Source organism: Nestor notabilis, unplaced genomic scaffold (assembly GCF_000696875.1).
Source record: "Nestor notabilis isolate BGI_N333 unplaced genomic scaffold, ASM69687v1 scaffold27777, whole genome shotgun sequence".
Lineage (NCBI taxonomy): Eukaryota > Metazoa > Chordata > Aves > Psittaciformes > Psittacidae > Nestor > Nestor notabilis.
In genome coordinates this window covers 5,387-26,246 of record NW_009936442.1, presented here as the reverse complement: position 1 = coordinate 26,246, position 20,860 = coordinate 5,387, and the positions used below count along the sequence as shown (strand labels likewise).

The window sequence follows — 20,860 nt, the reverse complement described above, 5'->3', positions numbered from 1 at the left end:
GGAACCCCATTCCTTGCGCCCCCTTCCACCAGAAGCCAACAGATCCTGCAGATCCTCTCCTGCTCACACCCCTCCTGCAGGGCTGCAATGAGTCCCTCAGATCACCAGCTTCTCAATGCTTAAAGTACTTGTTTCATCCTCTTCGTTGGAGCCGAAATACCCCGGGAGGTCGATCATCTGCTGCTCTGCCTCCGTTAAGCCAAAAGTAGTATTATCATAAAAGGCAAACTCAGGGTCCAAGGGGAAGCTCTGGCACTTGTCCCTTCGGTACTGGGCAGGGCTTACACTTGGGCCTCTCTGGGAATGATCTTTTCCCGCTGAGCCCGTTTCCTTCCGCCACGTGCCTCTGGGGTTAGGCGAAGGGCCCCGCTTGCTCCGGCTGGGCTCAGGCTTATCAGCTGCCTTGTCCTGAGCGGCAGGCTGGCGGTCAGTGACCAGGTCCAGCTTCTTCACCGGGAGCCCTGCCCGGTGGTGGCACTTTGTGCCATGGCCCTGTGGTTCACACCCCGGCACAGCGCTGTGGGGCTGATCCAGCTTTTCACCAGTTGGATTAGTGTTCCTTGATTTTGGCCGCATCCTGTCCTCCAAACCCTGGTCCCATGGTCTGGTCCTGGAGCTGTAGAGAGGAGTCTGCCGGGGGGTGAGGGTGGACATGCTTCTCTCTCTGAAAGGCCTGGCCTTTTTAGTTTCATGGAAACTGGCTGTTCTTCTGAACTGTCAGCCCCTCTCAGGCAAGTCCCCTCTGTTATCCTGGTGCTTGAAATGAGCTCTTCTTACCAAGGTTTGGGTAGGGCTCATTGCAGGATTGGGCTGTGAGAACGGGAAATCCAGCCTAGGGTGAGAGCCTTCCCCCAGGAATTTGGGCTGACTGGCTGGCTGCTCCAGAAAAGGAGATTTGATCCTAAATTTGTTTGCTGCTGCCTCCTCTTGGTTTTCTCCGCTCAGGGGAAGCATTGTGGTGGCACCAACAACCGTGTCCGTGAGGGGATTCTGAGAGACATGGTACACCTTGGTGGTCTCAGTGAGGCCTTTCTTCTTCATCTCTTTCAGCTGCTGCTGTGCCAGGCGGTAGCTGAAGATCGGAGGGATTATTTTTTGGGCGTTTGGCTGGAAGTTCTCACTTCCAGAGGCATCATCTTCTTGGGCAAACTGGAGGCTTCGCCTGTAGGTCAGAGGAATGCTAACAGGGGCGTCCCCTCCCTCAGCAAAGCTGTCCCGCTGCTTGCTGCCTTGGCAGATGTTCTCCTCGTCGGAGTTCTTCCGGAAGCCAGGGGAATGGACGGAGTTCCGGCGCACGGCGGTGCTGCACTTCTGAGCTCTGCAGAGCTTCCTCCAGAGGGTGATGAGAACTGTGGCAAAGATGATGAACAAGCAAAGGGAGATACCTGTGATGGTGACTATGTTATTTGCTTTCTGGTCCTCTCCCGGCTGGACAGAAGGTGGGGTGGGAGGCTTCATAGCTGTAACAAAGAGCACACATGTCTATCAGAGCTGCGCTGTCATCAGCATTTTGGTATTGTAGGATGGATATCTTACCACAAATTAAAAATAACCGGTTAACACAGTACAGGAAGTTGTCTGCCATTAAAATTTGCTCATTGGAGATGACTTATTACTGATGACTTCGAGCTGGCAGGAACAGATCCACTTACTTGAAACCAAGGCTCCCACGGATCTTTTAAATGTAATCATTACTTCTGCCTGTTCTGCCATTTCCATGAGGCACTCCTAAATAGGTGTAAAATGGGATAACACTATTCGCCCTCCTTTGTGAAGTACGCTAAGATCCCCTGGTGAAAAGTGCCATAAAAAGGATAGAAGTAACCCAACCCAGGCTAGTGCTTGGGGTATCACCTTAAAATTATTTTTACGAGAGCTTAATGGGTATAAGAATTGCAGTGAGTTTGAAGAGCACAGAGGCAGCACTAGCAGGGGCAGCGTAACTTTTCTAAGGTGCTTCTTTCACCGCTGCCTCGTGCCACAGCCTCAGAGGCCAGAACCTTCCTCTGCCACAGTAAGCTCCCAGCTGAGAAGGCCATTGCTCTGGTGCCCCTGGCATTCTAGTACTGACACTCTTCTGTCGTGGTCTGCAGATGGGACTTCAAACAGGGAAGAAGACTCTGCAGACCTTTCTTCACAGAGAGGGTGGTCGGTCTCTGGAACAGCTTCCCCAGGGAAGCAGTCACAGCACTAAACCTTTTAAAAGTTTAAGGAGCATCTGGATGATGCTCTTAGTCATATGGTTTAGTTTTAGGTAGTCCAGAAAGGAGCAGGGAGTTGGACTCGATGATTCCTATAGGTTCCTTTGAACTTGAGATATTCTATGATTCTAACCTGTAATATGAACACCACAGATCTTTCCACAGCCCTGTTTAAACCTCTCACCTGCTCATTGCACCACATTACAGATGGCTGAACCAAGGAGAGATTAATAATTCTTTTTTTGCATTAGGTCTCTAGCATTTTAGGGGCAGCCCTGAGCACAGCTGAAAGCGGATGAATTGGTCCAGCAACTAATTTCAGTGTGTGTTAGCACTCCCCAATTTCTTATGGCCAAACATCAGCACTGTAAGGCCATGAAAATGCTGTTGGAGGATAAGGCTGCTCAGTTGTAGTTGACAAGAGCTGGCTATGAAGCTGTGAGCTCCAACTGAACCACTTAACAACCCTGCCCCAGTCTCCAGTTTTATCCAGAACTCAAAGCCTTACAGCAGAGTGATAGAAAGTGTGTTGTAAAACTTGGCAGGTGCCTGCACCACTGTGACTGTCCAAGCATAGGAAATGCGCCTGCAGACTAACAGGAAGCTGATACCATGTTCTTCCCATAATTCAGAAGGACACTCATTCAACAGAAAGCTGGTATTAGGAGGGTGTGCATGATGCACAGATGCACTGATGGACACAGGCCAGATCGTCTCAGGTCGCTATGATAACAGATGTGCAGGGTGCTTGGTTGGGCAGGAGATTCTTCTTCACCTCAGGTCTACCTGACAGCCCCAAGCCCTTTGAAAAATCCTGCTATTGGATCCACTTTGATCTTCATGTCACTCTTGAGACCTCAGCATCATTTCAAAGAACAAGACCGATGCCTGCTGGATCGTTACTGGAGGATCTCTAAAACTTTCATCCAGCCCAATGTCACTGTGCCAGAGCATGGAGCGCTGCTGTTCTGGGGCCGGAGCAGGGAGTGAGCACGCTGACCCCAGCGAAGAAGGCAGGACCAGCATTTGCCCTGTTCAGTACCACTGCAGCAGAGCAATTCATTCATTGCTCATCCTCCTCCCTGTGCTGTTTGCTTACAGTTATTTTTTAAAGACTCTGTTTTAAAGAGTGTCAGGACACTGTGCTGTATTGTTTGGAACAGAAAGCTAACAGCTAGCAAACAGTAAGGTTCAAAACAGGACTTACTGCTTTAGGTTTGCTCTCTCTCCACCTCATGTACCTCTGCCCCTGGGCTGTGTGCTGGTTTCATTTATTCAGCTATTTGCTCCATCTGCTGGACTAAGGACTGCAAACGTAAATTATGCTGAAAAGGAGGCTTGCCTGCTCCAGAAAGGTGCAGACAGTTGAGGGGTGGGAAGGGTGACACTCCCAGCTGGAGATCAGGCAGCAGATGAACACTGTAAGATCACAGTGTCAAGTCACTTCTTGAGCAACCTAAGATTCAACGAGATGAAATCTTGCAGGTGATTCTGTAAAGAAAGCTGCCTGATGTGGGAACAGGAGGATTAGAAATCATGTGCAAGAGAGAAGCGGGGCAATTCCTCCAGATGTTCCCACGGCAATGGATGCAGACGCAGGCCTCCTGTGCATCTGTGTTTCCTATGTATAAAATATATATATAACTTTCTTTATTAACCCAGAGACCTAGGTGGAATGTGAGGATTTTCCAGACCTTCTGAGTGATGTCAGAGAGTATAACTCCCACCAGAGTGCCACAGGCATGTGCACTGGCTATGCATAGGATGGCTGACCTCTCTGAAAACCATCATATGCCTTATACAACTGTACATCTGCATGGAAAAAGCAACACCTCTGAGAAGCACAGGAGAGGCCAGTCACCTCCATGCACCTTAAGCCAAGGTGCATACACAAACCACGTGTCAAGGACACGCTCCACATGGATGGACCCCCCTCAGAGAACTCTGTGCACCAGAACTGCTCTCTGAGCTCCAGAGGAGTGGGGTGAAGCTAGCCAGAGAGGAGCCAAGCCAAGTACTGTACTTACAGACATACCCCTCCCGCAGGTAACACAGGCATGGAATAGCACAGCTCAGCATCAGCTTTACAAAAACACCAACTACCCCACTGTGTTTCGCTGGTGGCATTACTGCCAACAACAGCTGGACAGAGTTTGTCACAGAGAAGACAACCAGGCCTAGAGCAGGGCATTAGTTTTAAGCTGGGGCTCTAAACATCTGAGTTGTTCCTCTCTGCTTACACTCGCGGATTTACAAAATAAGCAAACCCACATGGCCAGCGTTTTTCAGTCATTAGAAACATCAGACACTTTAACAACAAGCTGTTAAAATAACCTACGTGCTGCACAAACACTGACAAAATGCAATACCTGGCTTGATGGAATATAATTTTTAATATTTTCCCTTCACCTGACCTTTTGTTCAATCCAACCCATTTCTTACAGTGCTCCACAACACATTCCAGGCCTGCCTGTACACTCCTGAGGCCTTCATTCAACACCTTGAAGCTGGTTCAAGCCAACACCTCCATTAAAAAAGTAGTTCTGCCCTCTTCCTGCTCCAGCTACACATTCTCCCCCTCTGCTGTCCTTCCCTTTTCAGTGGCACAAGCATGGCAACAGCTTACCCACATCCCCAGACTGCCCAGTTTCTGGCTGGCTCCATTCCAGTTCTCCACACTAGGAGACTAGGAGCCTGCACAGTCCCTGGGCACCTTCTATTCCCCATCCTTGGGGGTTGGAACTAGGTGATCTTTAAGGTACCTTTCAACCCAAACCATTCTCTGATTCTACGTTCTGCTAGCCCCAAGATCTCTCATTCAGTCTTTCTTCACTCCCTGGCCATGCTGGAGATTTTGAACCCCTTCCGTGGCACCCACAGAATACCAGAATCTTTTTATGCCTTGGAGCCCAATCTCCAGCTCACAAACGCATGCAGACTCCTGCCCTACTCCATCAACCACAGGAATGTGACACCCCTCCAGAATTATTCCATTTTACAAAGCCCTTCTAATAACAGGCCCTTTTCTTTTGCTAGGGCAGACATGCAACCACAGGGAAGAGGACAGCAGAGATACTTACACAAACACTCCTCCAGGGAACACAAGGAAGTCTCCCTGGGTGATCCAGCACAGCCTGGTTTGGCTGAGGAGGAGGTGAGGCACTCTCGGAAGCGCTCCCGGACACCATCCCCGCAGGTGACGCTGCAGGGGCTCCAGGGCTGCCATGGGCTCCACGTTTCTGCAAATACACAAGCTCACAGCAATGAGGAATGCATCTGCTTCCTTACCTTTAAAGACACAGCCATTTGTCTTCTCTCATTTAAGAGAAAGAGCAGTAAACAACCAAACAATGCAAACAGCAACACTAAAAGAAGCAAGCATCATCCAAGGACCTGCTATTGCTCCCATCACAGTGTGGGCAAACTCCCACTTTTTGTTTTCCTTTGCCCACTCCAGTGCCAGCCAGCAACACAGAGGTCAGCCAACTGGCAGGCTGGTGCTGCCTGGAAACACAGCAAATGGAAATAAATCCACAAATCTTTGGAATGGGTTAGTAATTTATATATTCATCCAATTCCCGCCTGACAAATAGTGCTTCTACAGCAGGGTAACTTCATTGACTGAAGTGTAGTTACTTCTGATTTATGAGACTGTGAAAGGAGGATAAGCCTACAAGGCCTAATGAAATGGCAATATTGGTTTTTCTCTATTATCTTCTCAGCACACAGACATGTTACTGAATCATTCACTTGACAGCTTCCAGGTCTCTGCTGCTTTATTGCGTATGGTTTGGCAATTAACTTGAGACAAAATTTTGCCGGTTCATTTATTTATTTTAAGTGGAGGCAAGTTCTCATACTACCTCAAACATTATCATCTTTTAATGTGTAATGAAATCCCTCTTTTGCTTAGACAACATCCTTACCAGTGCTCAACACACAAACTTTACAGCAGCAAGAACCCAGGGACAGAAAGGGACCACTCCTGCTTGTATGTGACAGCTGTGACACTGAAGCAGGACCACAGCTTAAAACTCCAAACTAATGCACAAGTCTAGGTACAATCTTAAAGGACAAAAACCCTGGGGATCTTCCTATGTTGTAACAGAAAGAAAAACAATAGACTCTTAATTCCATTTCATCACTCACAGATAAAGTGGAAAATCAGCTAAATAGACAATAATCTAAAAACCTTGATTGGGTTTGTTAAAGTTTGCTCTTTCAAATAATTTATAGCATTGCTTCTGCCAACACTGGTCATGATCTTTAATTTTATGACACAGTTGCTTTGCTGCTAGGGTGCTGCCCCTGAGCTCCTGATCAGTGACCAAGGTTTGATGTGAAAGGACTAGACAGTGTTGGAAATGGCTTTATGATTTCATAGAATCAGAATAGAATCATAGAATGGTTTGGGTTGGAAAGGACCTTAAGATCACCCAGCTCAAACTCCCCTGCCATGGGCAGGGACACCTCACACTAAACCATGTCACCCAAGGCTCTGTCGAACCTGGACTTGAACACTGCCAGGGTTGGAGCATTCACAACTTCCTTGGGCAACACATTCCAGTGCCTCACCACCCTCACTGTGAAGAACTTCTTCCTTATATCTAACCTAATTCTCCTCTGTTTAAGTTTGAGCCCATTAGCCCTTGTCCTATCACTACAGTCCCTAATGAAGGGTCCCTCCCCAGCATCCTTTTAGACCCTTGTTATATTGGTTGCTGTATTGTTCATAGTGTGTTATTTGAAGTTGCTAACAAAAATAAATACAGCTGTGTTTTAATAAACATGAAATATTACCTGCTTTGGGCCCTGTCCTACAGATTTTTGTGAACACGCCAGTCAACGCGAGCAGCGTAACAGAACCAGGGGGGCTGCTCTCCCACATGCAGGAACTCACCTGCACTGCAGGATGGGGCCCAGAGGTTTTGCGCTTACCCTTGTGCTGTCAGCCACGGCTGTAAAGCATGTGTGGGCACATATTCAGCACATCTGTGTGCATGCACGTTCCAGTGTGTCTGCCTTGCCTAATGCAGAGTAGAGATGGGCACGGTGAGGCACCCTGGTGGTGCTGCGGTTTTAAGCCCACACAACACCCAGCGACTGACCCAGCTATTTATCACTGACTCTGCCACAATACTGCGGTATCTGTGATCTCAGGCTCTCTCTCACTTTGTGTTCTTTAAGCACCTCTCTACTTTCACCCTTCTGTCTCTGGAGCTGAAGAGCTGCTACAAGCAGGAAAGAGGAGCCCAAAGGCAGGCTGAGTTCTTACTCCTCTCCTCCAGTTTGCAACCACCTCAGTTCCCAGGAAAGCATGAAATGGAGCACGACTCCGTTTGTTTAGCTCTCTCAAACCTGAGAGTCTGTTTAAAACTCTCAAACTTAAACGAGGGAGAATTAGGTTAGATATATGGAAGAAATTCTTCACTGTGATGGTGGTGAGGCACTGGAGCAGGCTGCTACAGAGAAGTTGTGCACGTCTCACCCCTGGCAGTGTTCAAGGCCAGGTTGGACAGGGCTTTGAGCAACCTGGTCTAGTGTGAGGCGTCCCTGCCCATGGCAGAGGGGTGGGAACTAGATAATCTTAAGGTCCTTTCTAACCGTAACCATTCTATGATTCTATGAAGACTGGATAGTGTGTGATGTCAGGAGGAAAGGGACTTGGAGGGTGCCAAGGAGGGGAGAACTGAGGAAGTTTGTTGGCATAAGGAGTCCCTCAAAGCTCAAACCCTGGACAGCTGCAAAATCACATCAGCTAGTAAGCAGAGATATTAGTAAGGGCAGCAAGAAAAAAATACCATAATCATTAGTAAGTCAAGGGCTCACTGATCCTTCCTTCAAAAGACTTCTTGGTATCACAGTACTGGGGGATGTCCTCACACTTTTCTTCATACCAGTATCATGAAAGACTCACCACTGGCAGGGGGAGGGAGGAAGGCTAGCTGGAGAAGCACCTACCTTCTCACACACTGCTTTATGTGAGCAGTTTGGTGAGTCCCTGTCATAATTTCTCTCTCTCCATATTCCCTGCTCTTTTAAACTTCTGTTAATTACAGTCAGATATAAAGCCAGACCCAGAAAGGTTCTAAGTTGCCTCCCGTGCTAATACTGGTGATAGTGGAGGGTGCTCAGCAGCCTCCGCACTGATGCCTGTGGGCTTCAATGTACAAGAACATTCAGGATGAGTAATTTTATAACCTTGACGTCAAACCGATGATGTGCCCACTGCTCCAGGGCACTTTTCACTGACTTTGCCTTCAACCTAGGGCACAGGAGCTCCTTAGCATGAACACTTGGCATCCATAGCTTTGGGGCTGAGAGTACGGGCCATAACCAGCAGAGAGCAGGAAATGCTCCAGCTCCCAGGAAAAGACCAGAGATTTAAACTCCTGTGACTTGCTCTGCAACCTCCTGCAATTACCGGAATGTACAAGAAAGCGAAGCATAGTTTATTCTCCCCCAAGGAAATGAAATGATTAACCTCCATTTACGACAAACAGATCCAAAGCGCCGGGGGGAAACCAGAAGGTGGGCACTGCAAACCAGCTCTAAGAAGTGTGAATTTTACCACATGGAATTGAGGAATCAATTATCGACGTAAAGACCTCGAACCAATGAGTTAGTTTGACATAGCTGATAGTTGGCAGATCTGCCAACATGAAAGATAAATGCAATTAACTGTGTTAATTGCTGCTCTGCATAACTATCTCCCTGCAAATTTGTGTGTTCATAAGACTTTGAGCATGCAGTGCTAGCCAACGGCGCAGTCAGTGAGGGATGCTCAGCATCATCCTTTCAGCCTGACACACATTATAGTCCTAAGCCCTTCAACAAGACCAGTAGTATGGGACAAACCCACTGATGATTTACAGGTTCATGTGCACAGCTACACTAGTCTGGGGGATTGCAGAGTATTTGTGGAAGCTGAGATGAGCTTTTAGGTCCTGGGAATGGGCATACACACATTGTACTGGTGTTTGGATAAGACCTGGGAAAACACCCTTCTCACCCATTCTGTGTTTCTCTATTTCCATGGAAATGAAGCCTGGGTGCACTGAAATGGTGGCATGCTCCAACAGGTTACTAACCTGGACAACTAAACAACCAGTATCCCTTTAAAGGAAGAAAAGCTAGACTCTGCCTGGGCAAATTGCAGTCTTTTCCCCACAAACAGGTGTCTTTAAGAAGTGAAGGCACAGCCTAAAAATTTCTTTTCAGAAGCCAAGAGCTATCCCAGACCCAATTTATTCTTCAAATGCTGGAGATGTAGAGAAGAAGCATTCAGTGACACAGGAGGTGGGGTACAAACCAACCCTACCATACCCAGGTTCCCTGCATCTGCCTTTTCCTAAATAAATGCAAGCCAGGTGCAGATTCAGACAATAGAGCTGTTTTCCAGATTTTCCTATGGATAGGCAGGTCTGATTCATACAGTCTTACTCAGGGAGCAAGTATTTCACGGAAGTTGTGTGTCCCTGCCTGACCTCTAGATACTCCACTTACTCCTCTTCTCCCTTACTGACCACTTTTCCCTTCAGAAGGTCTTCCCCTACCTTCCTCTTTTCCTCTGCAGGCAACAACTGCACTTCTTATACCCTGCTGGGCTCCCACTAGGGGGTTTTTTTTGACAGTCAGCAAAAGTCGATGAACAAAATTCATCTCTGCTGTTGGCAAGTAGGAAAGACTTCACACCAAAGTTGAAAACAGTCTCTGGAGTATAACAAAGAACTGTAAAATGAAGTTAATTAACACCAGAAATATGAAGAAAATATGCCTGTTTCTATGCTGTAGCCTTACTGATTAATTTTACCAGTGTCATCCCATATGTTTCTGTAAATGGGATGCAGACTAGGACATGGAACAGCCTTCTAAGGAGTACAGAGGTTTCACTGCTGGGGACAAGTAAAATCCACTTGAGCAAAGCACGAGATAAAGCAGTGAAAGGAATGAGCCAGCAACACATCTGTTGCTGGGTAAGATGTGTTTCCTACCTCTGACATTCAAATAAGCCAGTCAAACACAGGGGAAAAAATCAGCTGCATGACCCTCCCGAAGTCACCAGTGTGAAACAGTTACACCCCACTGAGATGAAGCGACTCACATTGCACTGCTATTTTTTCACAGCTTCTCCCATTGGGAGCCTACAGAAAGCTGCACAAGTGCTGGCTCACAGCCCACCTTTACTACACATATTCATAGTCCTACATAGCACATGCATTTTTGCAACACTCATTCTGAAGCTGCTGCCCTGGTCCACTCAGGACCACTGGGAGCATTCTTCCTGCTCCAGACACAAGCCAGATTCCCACAGCCTGTACTAAACCTGACTGGGATGAGGAGTAAAGAGCAAGCTTGACAAAGGGTCAGGAATATAATTGATGCCTGATCTAGGAATAATGGGTGTGGCAAAATAATCTTCTTTCTCATCCTCTGGGGTTTGGGTGAAGATAATGATTTAGGTGCTTTGATCTTTTACAAGACAATGTCTCTGCTTCGTAATAATAAAACATACACTAATGAAATAAGAACTGAGTGACAGATTTGATATGCAATTGTCAACAGAAAACCATCACCGAGTGGAAATGCATCTGGATAGGTTCCATAGGGATTAATATAAGGCTCAGCGCTGTACAATGCTTGCCTAGTTGACACGAAAACAAAGATAAAACCATTACTGAGAATATATGTCACTCCTGTGACAAGGTAAGTAGATAGTGCAGTTGTGTGTTAGGTAACTCAAGCAAAGTAGATCATATATCAGCAAATTACAAAATGTAGGAAGAAGGAATACAAATTGTACCTCCAAGATGGCAGACTACATACTAAAAGGTCATATGCAAAAACAGCTCAACAGGAGTTTACAGGGTCAAAGTTATAGCAAAATCAGCTAAAGCAATTGGTGGAATGAAAGCAGAGGTATGGGTAAGGGTAGTGGTACTGCTCAAGCAGGATCAGCGAGGACTTCTGAACACAGCACCCAAAGCTGGTACCCCTGCTGTCAAATAAAAAGAAGTGTTTAAAATAATGGAAATGGAGCCAGAGAGCCAGAAAAATCATCAAGTCCTGAAGAAAATGCCTTCCAATTAAAGATTCAGTCTTTTTCAGTTTATTAAAAAGAACACCGAGATAATCTGGAAGCACTGAGATGATCTGGATGTGCAAACGCCTTCACAGGGGAAGACAGCGGATAGGAAACAGCTGTCTCATCTAGCAGAGAGCAGCAGAGTAAGAGCTAGTCACTAAAGACTGAAGCTAAATGAGCTTCAGTTATGAAACAGTTTCCCTTTTTTAAAAAATAAAATAAAATCAGAGTACAGAGTACTGAGATAAATTAGCCGAGGTCTCTGTTTCGTGGTGCCTTCAACAGAAGACTGGATCACTCTCTGGAGGATAAGTGGCAGTCAAATGCCAAACCTAACCATGGGGCTCAAAACCAGGGCAACTAGATGAAGAGTGATGGCCCATGTTGCACAGGAGCCCAGACTAGAGGATTTATCACCTCTCCTTGCCTTAAACTGTGTGAGTTCAAGTAGTCCAAAGCAGAAAAGAAGTGACTTGAGGAGCAGTGCCTGTCATGCAGCAACCACATGTTTTATGCAGCTATCAGGGGCCTGGGTCTGTGCACACCATCTTGCAGTGCCCTGCAGCAGGGTGAGGGCTCAGGAGAGGGCTTCCCAAAGCAGCCAGGAGGCAGATGGCCATCACAGGTTCGCTCTGCCAGTTGTGGCTTCAGGCTGCTGCACCCCTCCCAGAACACCAGGCTCCTTTCAAACGCTGCCTGCAGGCTTTGAAGTCTCACAGATACAGGCACGAAGTCAGATGTGCTGCAGACTAATTAATTTCAGGTTGACATTTTATTTACGGCTATGCAGCGCGGTTTCGCTTTCATCGGCTTTGTAGATGTGACACTTCTAACTCGGCAGCTATTGACTCAACTCTGTTCTTCACAGACATAGCCTGATTCTTTCTACTATAGTTGTAAGGATGGTGCTATTGGTGAACCCAAGGAAACAAAGCAGATTGCAGGGAGTCATCGCTTAAGGTGGATCTCACCAATTAAAACAGTTAAATATTGGGCACAGAAACGTACCTATGTCATGTCCTAGGTATTCATCTGCTGGGGTAATTATCTAGATCACATCAGTGTAACATACCACCCAAGCACAGAGAAAGAATTAGAATTCTCTCTTCCGTTTTCCTTGAGAATTATCTCCATTAATCAAACAATATGCTTTCAGTTTTAGATAGGCTTTCTTATGCCAAAAGAAGAAAGAGAGTGCCAACAGAGAATGCAGATGGGAAGTTAAGATTAAGAACTACGTACAGAGTTTGGCATGTGGTGAAAAGAGAGGTCATTTTTAGCACAGAGCGTTAATTAAACAGCTAACAGTTTTAGCATTTATGTAAGACCATATGATTCTAGGAACCTAATTAAGATAGGCTGTGTCTGGACTGCGTGCTATGGAGCATGTCCTACACTCCTAGTCTCCTGCTGATCCCACTCAGATACCTGCCCATGAAATGCAACGACTGGGGATTTTTTTGCACTTCCTTTTCAGGGAGACCAGGGTGGAGAGGTCTACAAAATGGTGTATATCTCAAACCTTTTAACCCGAACTCTTTGCAGTGTGCAGGTGGGAAAGACTAATACACTACCTGTTGACACAAGCCTGCTCCACATGAGAACATTTACTCTTCTGTTGCAGGGTGTAGGCAACACAACCTAACCCAACCCAACCCCTCGTGCACATACAGCCCCTTCGTCACTGTGGTTGCCACCCACAAATGAGGGATGAGAAGGACATTTGGCTCATCTGCTTCCTCTGCCCTGCTACTGTGATTTACAGATTCTGCCAAAGCATGGACTGCCACCTCTGAAGCTACAGCTGCGTAAGATGCATAGATTGAAATAGAGTGTATAAATGGTTCCTTAAACAGGGCTGAGGAATGGGCTCAAGCTCTACCTTGTGATTACACGATCACATTCATACTCCTGGATCTAGCTTCTGCCAAGCAGCCCTCTCCCAGACCATGCCTGGTCATGGTCCAAAGGACTGTATAAAAAGCACAGACTGCCCCTAGCTGGCAGTTTGTGTAATTCTAATCTTTTCTGGGAGGAAAAGTTTAGCTATACTACTGTGACCCATGATCTGCCAGGTGGCCTGATGGGTCAGAAAGTGCACCCTGGTCTGCAGAGTCATATCCTGAAAGGCTGCTTGAAAAGCCTGCAACCCGTCCAAGTGATATGACAGTGTCTTTCACTGTGGCCAAATCCTGATACATCTCACCAAATGTTGTGTACCTAACAGGCAGAACTCTCAACTCCCACAGCAAATGGGCTAGAGAAGAAGATACCCAGGTGAGGATTCAGCCCATGTATCTTCTATACCAATGAATCACCCTGTCCCTTTGACTAAAAAGCCTGACAACTACTCAGTGCTGGACCCTTGGCTTTTAGACACTTTGATATAGGTAAGACTAATCCTTCCTTTAGTGTCTCCAGTGGGCCTGATCCACTGCAGTAGCTTCTTACCCCACTGAGAGGGCCAAGTTTCAGTTTTACCTGGATGAGATACATCATTCAGAATGCCCCAAATGGTTTGGGTTGGTAGTTAGTGTTAACTTAGTGCAGTTATAAGCTACCTCCACAGCATTTGGTACCAAATGTCCCTGTGTATGCCTCTACATAGCAGTCTGCTCCATCTTGTTCCCATCTGCATATGACATTTACACCTATCTTGTCTGGTTTAGGAGACCAAAAAAGTGGCAGTATTCAGTAGGTGACACCACAATCAAACCTATTTATCATTACCCATGTTGACTGGGAAGAGTGCTGATTTTGACTAAAAGAGGACAAACACCAGTACAAACCCATGTTCCTTTGGATGGTCATGCACTCCTTAACTCTTGTTGGGAAAAGGCTTCGGTTTGAGAAATTAAAGAGGTCAAAGCAGTATTTGTTCTTCCCCACATCAAACAAAGTGCAGTTAAATTCTGTCCTGTTGTCTCCTGGGTGAAGGGTGTTTTCATACAGCCAGGTTGCTCTTTGAGTAGGTTGCTTGAGAGCCTCTTTATAGACAACAATTTTTCCACTGATAGAAGTGCATGGTGGAGAGACTATGAAGACCTGAACCAAGGTTTTGCATGTTGCTTCTGGTGCCACAATCAGTCTGTATCCAAATTTGTGGAGAAGATCTATAGGTCCTATGGAGGCAATGATGGAATGTGTTTCTAACGATTTCAGTAACACAGTGATGTATATTTCTTGACTAACAGGTGGGCAATCAAACTCTACCCACTGGGATCTAGAGAGTGGGATTTCTTTGCTAGTTCTAATGCCCAGAGTCTCCTCGGAGCTTACTCTTCCGAATTCATAAAGGGTGCTGGTGAATATCACATCCAGTGAGACCACTGTCTCGTTCATGGCACACAGCTGCTCATTTGTAAAAAGTCCAACCTGAAGGGAGCTCCCAAGCACCTCTGAACTCTTATTCAAATCAATGTGAAACACAGGCCATTCCACATGGAGGGTGGACATGCTGCTTCTGCTCCACTGGGCAGCACTGCTGTTATCGCTGGGAGAGACCATTCTGAACAAGAAGTTCCCAGCACTCTTGAAATGGAAGCACTCAAACTCTACCTTCCCCTGGGACTGATTTGATGGAAGCTGTTTTCTTGCAATTATCTTGTTGGTGCTGGCATCCAGCAATAGGATGGACAGATGCTCTGCTGACACATTACCACCACTAGAGTACTGATACTTCACAGACACTGTGTCATTGCTGAAGGCTACATGACCCGGACGCTCCAACAGGAGATACTCCACTTCACCAAGAACTGAAAGGAAAACAGTTTCACAACAGTATTAAGAATCAAAGAGACAACTGATTGTTCATCTATTTTATAGAAGAAAACAAAGATTTATAAAGTGGATATTTTAGAAGTGGTTCTCAAGCACTTTAAACTCAATCAGTTCACACACACAAAAAAAGGCCCTAGCTATAGCAGTTAAAGCTCACCACCTCTCCTTTGTCTAGGGATGTGGTTTGTTGCAGCTCAGAGCCCACTGCAGTAACCTGCTCAAGGTTAAGAAGGTTAAAACAAGGTTAAAAAATCCCCACCTCCAAACCCACAACCCAGAAGATTCACAGAAAACTTCACTCATCGGGACAGATTCTCAGACTTCCTGACTTCTTTTACTTACCAATTCTTAAAGTCCACTTCACAGAGGCCTTACTGTTGTTCCACTTACTTTAGGTATAATTTAGCAAAAAAAGCATAGTAGTGTCTTAAGACAGAAACATGAAAATGTCCCCCAAATTAAATAAAGAAGTCTGCATGATGCTTTTTGAAGCCTCCTCTCTTGCTCTGTCTTATGAATCTTTCATTTTGCTCATTTGCATCGCAGTCACTTGAGTGAGAGAGCTGAAAATAACAGGGATCGTGACTGCAGCACTTTTCTTGTCTTAGATGTGGCGCAACATGTCCAAATGACATCATTTCATTATAAATGGTGCAGTTTTTTCTACATGCACTTCTTGCATGACCATGTTTGTGCAAGTTGCCAAATTATACTGAGATGTGCTATAACTAGTGGGGAGAGATGATATCTAAAGCAACGGATTGGGAAGATCACACTTCCCTTCTCAGCTGAGCTAGCTTTCCTGTGTTGCTTGAAACTTAGGGATTTCAGGCACAGAAAGCTTATCTGAAAAATGGGAACTGCACACATCTATTCCATAGACAGAATGCACTATGTGACTTCTTTATTTAATTAATTGTCTGGGAAAAGGCTTCTGAATCTTGGACGGAACATCCTGCGGAAGTGTAAAACTTCAGTTAAAGCAATCCTTTCATAAGTAGTATCAACTAACAATACTTGGACTTGTTAAATCTATTACACGTCTTAAGATTACCTCAAAGACAGCTTTGCTGGAAAAACACTGCAATTGCCAAGGCAAGCACTCAGCAGTCAGGAGTAGCAGGACTCATCTCACTTAATATTAGACGCCTACTACTCTAAGCTTCAATTTGAGTTAGTCACTTCGGATTCACTTTCTTGACAGTAGGGAAAATTTCTCAGGAAGACATTCATCTGACCAGCTACAGACATTTACATCAGGGTGAGGAACAGTGTGCACTAAAAGAGCCCATTACTCACCACCAGCTATAACACATCCTTAAAATAACCAGCTCCAACCACATCCATGAAGTCCAAATGAAGGTGGCATGCACAGCCTTACACATAAATCATGCATATACTCTTACATATATGCACTATAACTCAGTCTTTAATTTGCCTTTCTACAAGATGCTGCTGCATTTGGCACATGGATGGTGCTCATTACCAGAGGGCTCTTTTGTTCTCATTCTTCCATGGGTGGTCCCATGTATTATTGACTGCTCACCATCCAAACCCCATCCTGATAACACAGAATTATTCATTTCCCCCATGGAATCTTCTATTGTGCTCTTATCACAGTATATTAGTGCATTAGAAACATTACTGAATTTATCCTTCCAATATCCCTGAAAGAAGAGAGGATGTCACTACTCTTGTTTTGTGTGTTAGGAAACAAGGCACAGGCACAAAGGTGAAAACTGTCAAGTATCAACTAACTGTGAATGCCCTGAGAAACCCAGGATCTGATTTCAAATACAACAGCCCTTCAGACATCCAAAGCAGGATCCCACTTGGTCCCAGTTGTGGCGAGCACATGGCATCACAGCAAACCTGATCTCGACTCAGACAGAGAGAAGGAAACAGACCCTAAATACCTATGGAAAAAGGCACTCTATGCCCAGCAACATATCTGCCTTGATCTTCATGTTTTGGTTTTGTCACCTGTGCCTGCTCATATTTTCCAGTCCTGCTCCTACCATCACCTACTGTCGCTATCTTCTGGGTACTACCCTAACTCCATTACCATTACCACAGTTCTCCAAGCTCCTGCCTTTGTCTCCTTGTCTTATAGTTCTTCTACCTTCTGCTGTTCCTTAATTCCAGCAAGTTTCCTTGCTCACTGCCAGCATGACAGCAGAGAGCACAGGATAAGCAACTCTAGAGACCAATATTACAAATATGGGGGAAACTCTGCTGCCGTAGGCTGCAGCACAAACAGTATTGCATAGGGCTGGCAAGAGGAGGCAGCAGGAGTTGGGGCATGCTCATTCCTTCAGAGAACTTCATAACTAACTCATCTGCAAGGACTTACATCTGGACCAAGTCTGGGCAAATCTTCATAAGGACAGCAGAAAGCATGTCCCAGGCCACTGTGAGTACTGTAACAAGCATGAAGTTCCCACAGCTGTGTTTCCCAGTGAAATGGCTGCAAGTTGTTGGGGTTTTGTTTCTTTGAACATGGGCAAAATGATCTATTTTTCTACAGAGGAATCATGTGGATTCAACTTAGCCAAAATATTATAGGGAAAAAAAGAAAACAGACCATGGCAAAAACTCGTAATGAAAAATTTCAACTTCAGGCTTTAAGTTTACAGCAAAAACGTTCAAGGGATAGTAATGAAAAGTATCAGTGTTTGTGACTATTTATCCACTGTCCTTACTCTCTTTTACAACTGCTTTGACTCTCCTGCACTATTTTTTTATTTGGAATTGCTCAGATTAGAAGTAACACCACTGTGTATGTGTGCAGGAGGACTGAAGAGAGGCCAGCTCCCATCAACCCTCATGCAGATCACCTAGGAAGTGAGGAAAGTGAGCATTACAGGAGGATGCTGTTGCAGCACTGCAGAGCTCTGGCTGGTGCACCCCAGTTCACAGCATCTTTTTCCACATCTTTGGTTAATAACACAAGAACTTGGCACTCCTGGACAGCCCATGTAGCAGTTTTTCATGATGCTCCAAAAGGCAAGCTCCTTCAGCTGCCCTCCAGCCTACTCTGAGTGCATGACTGTGCCATATGCCAAAATTCAGTCCCAGTTGTTTGGACAGCCAGTCAATGGGTAGCTTTCAATGCATTTGTATATTTTTGGTTGTCATTACAATGGTCTGCCATTGAATGGAGCCTGGCTGTGGTGCCAACAAAGTGCCAGAGGAGTCTTTGCAAGAACTCACGCTTAGAAAGATCAAAAGGAAAATCTTTGTTCTCACTGAAGAGCAAGAAGAATTACTGGAGCATGCTATTATGATATTTATTTATTTTTAACAGTGTTTAAGCCAACTTGGGTTGTGCTGTTGGCTTGTCAGCCACTAGTAGCACAGAGCTAAGAACAAACACATCAGAAAAACTGATAAGAAATGAGAATACTGCTTTGTTGTGTGTTGGGGGGGGTTAGCATTACAGTAATTTTCCAGAGCATACTGAATCATTTGAAAAATAGTCTTGGTCCAAAACAGAGAAGTGTATGAGTGAAATAGTTATCTGAAAACTGTACACATGTGTATAAGCAGAACTGTTTGGAAGTAGTTTTCTGAACTATGGACTACTCTTTAACTGGAAATAAGGCAAAAGATGATGCACCTAAAGTCTGCAGAAGAGATTTAGATCTTTAACCGCACCTTGTAATTACTTACTGTGCCACGCTCTATAAAGTTTAGGAATAATAGCTTTTACCTCTGAGTCAAATAGTTGTGAATGCCTACAGGACTGGCTCACCAGTGGATATTGCAGTCATTCACTTCACTTTTCAGGTTATGTGAATTTAATACTTACCTTCACCGTGTTCCCCACTCAGCGCAGCATTCCTAACCTTGCTAGTTAACTTTGTTGTATTAAAAGAAGAAATGGTACTAAAAGCCAGAGACAAATGCCTCCACTTTTACTGGAAATTTTAGTTCACCTAATATATGGCAATTCTAGCTTCTTTACACCTTCTAGTGATCCCTTGCTCCAGAGAGTAAAGGGAGCAAGCACAGAGGCATAAGTAGTATACTTAGTATTGAGTCATTACCTATAATCAGATTTTTCTCACTTATTACAAGGAGAACAAACTGCACATATTTTTGGTCCACTTCTCTCCCTTGTAAGACATCTTCAGCCTTTTGGCGTGTGAACTACCTGCTACCACAGCTCATTCCATAAGTGGGGACTAAACAATCCTTTTTCCTTCTTTTTTTAAATGCTATTGACATTTCAACAATGCATGGCTTAATCCTTTATCATGGTTTGACAATGTACTGCAGTTGTCAGAACAATGCCTTCTTTTAAATTAGGAATGTAATTTTCAAAAACGTATCTATTATTTAGGAATGGAGTCCCATTTTCAAAATTTCTCATTCACTGTGCAATAAGGAATTAATTCCATTTGCAAATCTATTTCCTACTTAGAGCATTCTTGAAAAAGACAAGATACCATGCATAGAATGATCCTCAGCTTGTAGATAACTTACAGTTACCTAACTTGAACTTAAGATGTTTAATCTCCCTCATTGGCAGCTGATGGTGAGAAGAGGGTGCTTTTTCATTCCACACATCTCAGACTGCAGATGGTTTAGAGCTGCTTTCAAGATGTGCGGACTTGTGTGTGGACTACTCATAGGAAACTGCCTCTGACTAGCTGCCTAATTTTACATGAGTAAAATAGAATGAGTACAAATACCATCCTTTTACTTCTTGTACTGTCAGAGGAAAGAAACCTCTGTTGTTCTCCAAAGTTCTCTAAATGGCTGCTTAGTCCCATCAGATGGGGGTTCACTCAGACATAGGAGGTTGCCTGTACTGTAGATGCTTGCATTTCAGCAGACCATCACAGGTTCATTTTATAGTCAATGGTGAGAAACAGGCAGCTGTATGGCACAGTTCCACCCATCCTGGTATGGACACCTAAGAGGTCTGTCTTCCATGATGTTCACTAAATATTATGAAACATGAGTCTTACAAGAGAGCAGAGTTCCAGTCCCTGCTTCTAACACAGCCAGTTCCTCAACGGCGCCCACAGAAATCTGTTCATTTATCTTGTTTATTTCTCTAAGCAAATTCAGAGCAGGAAAGGTTCCTGCCACCCTGATCTAAAGGGGCAGTTTACACAAGTTCTTAAGATCTAGACTCTATTCTGTGCATATCAGAAGTGGCTGCTGTGGCATCTGATTTCAGCCAATACCTGGAAACAGTACCATCCAAATCCACCTTGTGAATACTCATCTTGGTTTCCCTCGGTAGCTGTAATACTCACCATAGTCACAGAGCACTACTAACAATAGATTTGAAAAATCTTTCAACATCTGTTTCATTCTGACCAGTGAGAGCCCAGGTCCTTTTACTCCTCATGTCCTTCTTCAGCTCCAAAGTGCAGGCACCTTTTTCCCAACAACACCTGAAAGTTTAGAAATTACAGCTGTATTGACTTTGCTTCATAAAATACAAGAAGGAAGACATCCCACCAATAAGCCAAAACCCCAGACTATTAATCAACACTTATCTTCCATTTACTTAGCAATTACTAATACTGTACCAATGGATTTGAATAAGCACAACTACAATTGACTGTACAATAACTTTCCCTCCTGAAATGTCAGCTCCTGGGCCAGAAAAACAAAGACACGTCACGACAATTTGCCTTTGTACTGCAGTAACTGCTGCTGTGCATGTTTTAGTTTAAGATCAAGACTCCCGACAGCAAAATAACAAGTATTTCACACAAAATATAACTCTAACTTTGGCACATATAAATATTGGAGATTTACTGCTGCTACAGAA

The 20,860-nt window shown here is 44.9% G+C and overlaps 1 protein-coding gene across 1 annotated transcript; it reads right to left on the bottom strand.

Moving 5' to 3' along the window:
• Positions 1–96: 96 nt before the first annotated feature.
• Positions 97–20,477, bottom strand: THSD1 (thrombospondin, type I, domain containing 1). The gene is given in 4 exon segments (XM_010018359.1): positions 97–1,460; positions 5,282–5,440; positions 14,076–15,041; positions 20,337–20,477. Coding segments are annotated over 4 exon segments (2,547 nt in total). The 5' UTR covers positions 20,395–20,477.
• Positions 20,478–20,860: the final 383 nt, after the last annotated feature.